The sequence below is a fragment of the Rhagoletis pomonella genome, unplaced genomic scaffold, assembly GCF_013731165.1.
Source record: "Rhagoletis pomonella isolate Grant_MI unplaced genomic scaffold, Rhpom_1.0 Rhpom_scaffold_00007, whole genome shotgun sequence".
Taxonomy (NCBI): Eukaryota; Metazoa; Arthropoda; class Insecta; order Diptera; family Tephritidae; genus Rhagoletis; species Rhagoletis pomonella.
The window spans coordinates 58,244,026-58,251,951 of NW_023458561.1; the positions used below are offsets into that span (position 1 = coordinate 58,244,026).

At 44.0% G+C, this 7,926-nt stretch overlaps 1 protein-coding gene across 1 annotated transcript in view; it reads right to left on the minus strand.

The window, feature by feature from the left end:
• Window positions 1-819: 819 nt before the first annotated feature.
• Window positions 820-7,926, minus strand: part of LOC118743166 — a 39,703-nt gene continuing 32,596 nt past the window's right edge. Inside the window, exons 3-9 of the mRNA XM_036475698.1 lie at window positions 7,667-7,908; window positions 7,342-7,496; window positions 6,290-6,457; window positions 5,981-6,219; window positions 5,489-5,886; window positions 4,857-4,957; window positions 820-4,791 (exon numbers count right to left, since the gene is read on the minus strand). Of these exons, the coding sequence (XP_036331591.1) occupies window positions 870-4,791; window positions 4,857-4,957; window positions 5,489-5,886; window positions 5,981-6,219; window positions 6,290-6,457; window positions 7,342-7,496; window positions 7,667-7,908 (5,225 nt within the window). The 3' untranslated portion in view covers window positions 820-869. The remainder of the gene's footprint in view (window positions 4,792-4,856; window positions 4,958-5,488; window positions 5,887-5,980; window positions 6,220-6,289; window positions 6,458-7,341; window positions 7,497-7,666; window positions 7,909-7,926) is intronic.

Sequence of the window (7,926 nt, forward strand, 5' to 3'; positions counted from 1 at the left end):
TTGAACGAGTCATGTTTGCATGGTGTATGGCGAAATGGGAAAAGTAGATTTGAAGAATATTTGACAAGCCGCTTGTGTGGTGTATTTCGCTCTTAAGATTGCACAAGTGTGCCACGCTGTAACGGTACCCAATGCCGGCAGTGCGTGCAACAAGTATTTTTATATATACAGAAATGCGAAAGGACAGCATATGTGGTCAGTTGAAGGTTTGAGAGCGAGTGCAGCACAAGTCTATGCGTAAAATATGCGTATGTGGTGAACATCAAATTAAAATCTGTCAAATCTGTCATTGAAATTTAATTTACTCCTTGTATTTTCTTTAATACAGTGAAATTGAAATTTCTTGTAAAATTTTGTATTTGTATTATGTACAATTTACGCATAGTTGGTCTTAACGTAGGATGGAAGGACGTTATGGTTCTAGGATTAAAGAAAACTTAAAAAATCACAAAAACTATCATTAATAGCAAATAACCCTTTCTGCTTTACTTGTGTTATAGTGTATCTAATAAACTGTTTTAATACTAGAAATGGCGTGTCTTGTGTCCAATAATGTTTTTAGGCAACCCCAAAAGCAGTGTCACACGATTGGACATTTGCCCAAAGTTTGGTGCGAATTGTATCCCAATCGTGTGAATGCACAATTATTTTTGTTTATCGCAATCACGAAAACCGTTTGTTAATTTTTTCAATAGAAGTTCGAGGTATTGTAATAATCGGTTGACTACAAAAAAAAATTGTCGCGTTTTTGTAGCAATAAGCCAATTAAAAAATTGTACAAATCTGTACAAATGTATCAATCGTGTGACACTGCTTTAAGTTGTGATTTTTTAAGAATTGTAGAACTATTTCTTTCCTCCCCTCAAATTTCACCCACCTGTCGCTCCATCTGGCCCATTCAACTGCCGCTTTTGACCCGGACGACTGGCCCACACAATCTTGTTGCCAGCCGAGCCGGCTGCGGCTGCTGCGGCCGCCATTGCCGCCGCAGCATCGGCACCACTAACGGTGGTACCTGCACCTGACGCAGTATTCGTCGTGCCACCACTTATTTGACGCCACACAATTTGTTGTGTTGGTTGATGCACAAGTTGCTGCTGCTGCTGTTGTTGCGCTTGGCGTGTCGTTGTTGTAACAATAAGTGGCGTAGTGCCACCCGAAACTGACGGCGACGACAAATGTTGTACAGTGCCACCGCTGTTGTTGGTGCTAGTCAAATGCTGCATAGTACCACCGCTAATATTGTGCACAGCCACTTGATGTCCACCCGCCGTACTGATGATGTTGACACCAGAACCCGTGGTGCTCATAGGCGATGCCGTGACGCCATTACCATCGATAGTTAGTATATTTGTAGTACTACCTGACGTCACTGTCTGACTTGCGGACGCACCTCCATCACTATTGTTTTCCAGCTTCATATTGGACAGCGTAATAACCGATGCAGGCGCTGTGTTTGCGGACGACTGGCTGTTAGGAACTTGCGATGCAGATAGGGTAGCGGTACCGCTGCTGATTGTGGGTGTGGCTTTTTGTATGTAAATTTTTTGTGTGCCACCCATGATGCTGCCGTCTGCCGCCGAGGTGGTGGTATAGATAGTGTGATTTCCTGTCGCTGTGGCGCCAATTGGTGTGAGTGTAGGCTGGCGAAGTGCCGTGGTCGTAACAGTTGTGGTGCCGGCATTTGTTGGCGTTGCCGATACATATTGAGTTATGACCGGCCCGCCGGATAGCAGATCTCGTTGCATTTGCAGCAATTGTTGACGTTGCTGCTGCTGTTGAATTTGCTGTAGTTGCTGCATGACGTTCTGTAGACGGGGTTGTCGTAGCTGCAATATTTGATGTTGCTGCTGTTGTTGCTGCTGCACTTGGACATGCTGGTATTGCTGCTGTTGCTGCAATGGTGGCACGTTCGTTGAAGTTACCGTTATAATATCACCAACTGCAGCCACCTCCTGCAGCTGCACTTGTGGCTGATGCTGATGCTGCTGCTGCTGCTGTTGCTGTTGCTGTGTAATTAACTGCTGCTGCATATGCAGCTGTGGCTGACGGTGTACCACTCCGGACGTGGCAACAAGCTGTGGCTGCACGCTGTTCGTAATGAAATGCGGTATGCTTGCGACAGTTGTGGCACCGCCACCAAGACTAACGCCAGCTGCAGCCGTATTTTGCAATATTTGCGCGGGTATAGTGCTTAACGAAGTTGTCACCTGCTGTTGTGCGGTTACTAAGCCACCAACACTAGGCGTTGCTGGGTCGGACAAATCGTCTACGGGCTCTGTCTTTATAATTGCATTAGTAGGCGCTGCTGACGTTGTAGTCTCTGACTCTTCAGCTAGGTCGGCGGGCTCTACTTTTGGTTGCACTTTTTGGAAAAACACTTCGTCAGGAAGTGTGCTAGTGGCATCCGTTGTGTTGAAACTTGTGCCGCCATATATTGCACAGCCACTGCGCCACTTGCCGCCACAACCACCACCGGTGCTGCCTTTAGTGCGTGAAGCACGTCTGCCTTCCTTATGCTTCGACGATTTCCCCTCGATGCATGCCAGTAAGTCAGTCTCCACATCAGCAGCTACTTCATCAACTTCTGCTTCACCTTCGAGTATGCCATTCCAAAAATTTGTAGCCTGATTCAGAGTCTTAATGTCGTCACATTCCTTCAGTATGTTCACGAGCATATTTTCATCCGTTTCATCGCCGTCGCCCAAAAGATTTATATCGGTTAGCGAGTCACCGCTCAAATTGAAGTCAATGGCCGAGTTCGAATTGCCTGCTGCGCCAACGTCAGGACTCTTGCTACTGCCGCGCGTCACTTCTGGCGCATAGTAAGTCTGTAGAAGCTGCACATCTGGTTCGAGTTCAGCATACTTGAAACTACTACTTACGAAGAGCGCATCGTCGGAATGTGTATCCCACAGACTGTTCAACGTCTGCTCAGTGTTTTTTTGCGTGCGCAGAGTTCTCTTTGACTCAACACTATCACACGGCAACCGCAGCATTTCGACGGCTATAGGAGTCTGCTGCGTCCACTCGACCAGTGGCTCCGAGGGCGACAACTTGCAATCACTACTATCAGACAGGTCATCGGTTGGCGTCTTCGGGCGAAAATGCAACCAATCCCTGCGTATTTCGGAGAGCAGTTCATTGCAAACATCCAACCGCTGACTTGAAGTCGGCGAAAGACTGCCACCGTAATCGTACTTGTCACCATCGAATGTGGTGGGCAAGGTGTCGTCGATTAAGACATTGATGCCACTGCTGCATGGAACATCGCCGGCAAGCTGCTGACACTTCAATTTGTTATTGAACTGCAAAGACTGGCGGTGCTGCTGGCGTATGACATCGGGCAACTGATTTAGCGGCGTTGACATATCCTCATCGTCGATGCTGGCATGCGCATAATTTGCAGAATTAAATTTCGTTGTGCTAGTTGTTAGCGATGCATGCGACGCGGCAGCATCATCGTCCAGTGGCTCCTTCTTCACAGTGTGTCTGATTAGACTGCTCAATTGCGCCAAATTCACATTCTCCTCGTCTTCCAACACTTGCATAGCTGAAGTGGATGTGGTGTCCGTTAACGCAGATGCAGATTTCTTTATGCTGCTCAATGGTTCATTCGAATCGTCGGCTGAAGCACCGCCGCTTGTGCAATCTATTAGTTCTTGTTTGATGGCTTTTGTTAATGGTGCTGCTGACGACATGGACATTGTTGAAGTGGCGGTCGTTGTCGACGACGCCGCTCCTACGGTAGCTGCCACCGCTGGTTCTGAGACCGTCGCTGCCGCCAATGAGCCTGGGCTGGTGGTGCCTTCGCTTTTTATCACATTGAATTTATCTCTAACGCCTACATTCTTATTTATATTACTACTACTATTGTTGTTGTTGTTGTAGTTAATTAAATTGTTATTGGAACGATTTGGCCACGGTTGTTGTTGCTGCTGCTGCTGCCGCTCCAAGTCGACGACAACTTCATCGGACACGTCATCGCCATTCAGCTTTTCACGTTTCACTTTTTCGCTCAGCAAGAAGCTGCTTATGCTATTCATGCTATTCTCATCAATCAACTTGGACAGCTGATGAAGCAAACGACGTGGCAATTCCTCTTTTGCCGACGGAACCTTTTGAGTCGCAGTCACTGACTTTGTATCCACCACGACGCTGTCGGTGTTATTGAAGCGTTGCCGTTTTACGCACTCGCCGTCACCGCCACCCTCTTCAATGGCCTTTTGGCGTTGCAGTCGACGCCGTCGTCGTTTCTGCTGCAAGCGCATACGTTGACGTTGCCGCTGTCGTAACAACGTCATGGACGAAATGTAGTTGGCATCGCGTGAAATATTCACATCTGTATGCAAAGCCTCCTCATAGTCGTCGTCATCAAAGTCGGCCTCAACACCATCATCGTCACTGACTTGCGCGGCGTTAGCATCGATTTTGATTGGCGACACATCTATTGCCACGTCGATGGGCTCGACTTTGATCGTTGTGTTGGCGGGTAGTTGTGATGCAGGCAATAATGTCGTCGTGGAGGTGCTGGCGATTGTGATGGCAGCTGGGCCAACTGCGTTACCTATGTTGGACGGCGGCGGCAGGTCAACAACCGTGGGTGGCGAGGCGGGTTTCACAGGCTCTTTTTTGATATTTGAGCATTTCGTCGCTAACGCAGTGGTATCGCTTTCAAATATCGTGTAATCGAGCTGTGACCAAAAATCATCCATATCTGTGGCTATGCGATCAAGAGCAACACGGCCACCACGCCCCATGCGACGTCTGGCGAAACCAATGCAACGAGGTCTGAAATAAAGTGGACCCATATTATGTAATGAGAACTTTAAATTGGCTTAGAGCAATATATCCACCTCGGATGTTTAATGGATGTTAGAGTGAATCGATATTTCGGATCACCAAATCCACAATCTTCCTTCGATTCCCAAGGCCAATTGCCATCATGAACTAAAGGCTGTAAGCAAAATGAATAAAGACCAAATGTAAATTGTCATTCTACAAATTCGAAAATCATCCCTATATATACATATGTAGTTACATGAATATATAGATATAAGATATTTTTCTTTATTTAAAAAAAATCTCAAATTTATCTACCCGAACTTAGAATGTTCTGGTTTAGGTCACTTGTCTTTTAGTCTTAGGGTCAATTTCAGATAAAAATTTAAATGGCATTTAAGTTTATTGCGAATTCATATTCAAAATCAGTGTTGCATTTTCCATATTTAAATAGCCGCCATTGGGCTTTATATATAACTGAAATATATGATCTGAAAACGAATATTTTTTTATCCTCAATCGGAATTGCTCATCGGAAATAGGCCCTTTAGTGTTCTCACCAAAATTACAGTGACATAAAATATAGCAAACGACTTTTACCAAATTCCTTACATATGTACATATGTACACATACATGTTTAGACAAAACAATGCTCATTTGTACTGTCAATTTCACATCTAATCTTTAGCCATCGCAATAGCTCACCCTCTGATAGTCGCAATGTTGCTTCCGCCTAAATGCAAACGGTATCTCCTCCTCACTTTCGGAGCCCATTTTGTGCGCATGATGACCACCACCCAAACCACCACTGCCAAACTCCTCCTCCTCCGTCTCGATATTGGACTCATTAGCAGCGGGCGATGAGCTGTGACGATGCAAATGTAACAAATGCTGCGCGCTTAACGCTGCACCTGCGCCACCAAGCGCCGACGCCGACAAGCCATTACCACTGCTAACGCCACCCAAATACTGATGTTGCTGATGTTGCTGCTGTTGTTGCTGCTGCTGTTGCTTATCACGCGGCAATTTATGTTTTCGTTTCTTATACTGTCGCTTCTCCTTGCGATTACCACTACCACCACTTGCGCCAGTGTTGATTGCATCTGAAAAGAGGGTGGGTTAGAAAATTAAAAGTGTATAACTTAAGTAATAGCAACATTCAGTGAAAAAATACACAAATTTCATTAAGCAACTTACCAATGGTTAAACTTGAAGGATTCAGGTACTGCGAAGCCGACGCATACAGATGTCCACCACTGCCGGCTGCGACACTATTCGCACCCGCCGTTGATGTAAGCAAACCGCCTGGCCCCAGTACACTGCCAACACCGGCAGCATGCGTCCCCGCACCGGCTGATACAACACCAGTGGGTGTGGTGCCTGTCGCAGATGCATGGTGTGAGTATTGATTCGTATACAAAGGGGCAAACGCAGGTCTGTAAAGTTGAGAGTGAAGTAAATAAGTAATTGGAAGCGCAATCGAATAAGTATTTATAAGAATCATACCTGGAATTCTTCAGCGAAGAACTCAATTCGGAGAATAGAGCACCACTGAAGTCGCGCAGCTGATATCGCTTCTCGAAGATTTCTATAGATAAATGCAATTGCTCACGTTTCGTCTTCTCGCGTCGCTTCACCATCTCCAGCACGGTGGTGGCACGCTGCAAGTCGCGCCTAGTTATGTATGTACGCGAATAATTAGTATTATTTTGTTGATAAAAAAAAAAAAACGAAGCTCAGCGATTACTACTACTGCTTGGCTTACGCAGTTTAACTTGCAGGGGTCATAAAGGCAAAGTATTTTTCTACGCTAATTTTGCTAATTGGAAAATTAATACTACACCAGTGAGTGAGTCAGTTGGATATTGTTGTTTTAATTTGAATAGTAATTTACTGAACTTTTATTTATTGCTAGCCTTTCCTGAACTTTGGGCATGAAACACCACACAATGTCATAACTGCGTGCACACTTCTATTATTATAACTATACCCATGTATCATATGAAGTTCGGAGGCAGCATAAGGTTGTAGTCTTGTAGGACAGAAAAATATAAGTCTCACACTCTCAAACCGATTCCGAACTCCTTGTTTATAGATTTCATGAAATGCTTTGGTTCCACGTTAATTTTTCCTTGTTCTAGTATTTCTGTATTTATCATCTTTATATACGACTTAATACATTTGTTTCAATTTGTAATTGTATCGTTCTATTTCCATTGGTTATATTCTCTATAATTTTATGGGCATAAATTCTACTATGGAAGTGTAATATTCAAAATTCTATTTGTTTTCGCTTTGTCTTTAGCTTTCAACTTCGCTACAATTAAGGCCTGCCGTATCAAAATCAACTAATTTGAATGCTAATGTAGACTAATTTGAATAATATATCTGCCGTAACAGCAATTTGCAAGTTGTCACTCATTTATATTTCGTGACTTCACAATACCAAACTCGTAACTTTAAATCAACTCAAACATAATAAACTATAGCTGTAAATATATTTACACGCTTTATGTTGCAAAAAAAAAAAAACTAAACTAAAGTATTTTCGTACGCACCTCAGCTTGAGCATCTTCTCATAGGACGTTTCATCATTTTTGCGATTCTTTCGCGTTTGCATCTTTTCGGTGCGTCGGCGAAATGCTAAGTACGGATTGTTCGAAGATGAGCCCGGACGATTCTCCGTTTTCACAGTCAGTATCAGCGGGTGTTGCTGTATTATTGCAAGTTTTAATTTAGCAAAATTCAATTTTTTGTTTTGTATTTTGAATTTCAATTTAGAACCAAAATATATGTATGAAGGTACAAAATGTGCATCATATAAGTACTGGCACATTCTCTATTACTTTTACTCTATTTTCTTTATCTAAATATGATCATTACCATTTTCAAACGTTTATTAAGCCAGTAATCGTAAACGGCAATGCTGACTTCATCGTCCTGCTTAAGCAGTGCCTTCGCCTCATTTAGCTTAACGACCATTTGCCCTGAACTCTTCTCTAGCCGATCCATCATCTGCTCGAACTTCAGTGGTGTCAGATCAAGACGTCGACTCTGTTGGCTTATCCAAACTTCATCGCCGCTATCCATATCGTAATCTGGTACATCTTGCTCGAGACCCAGCGCTATAAAATTGACAATTG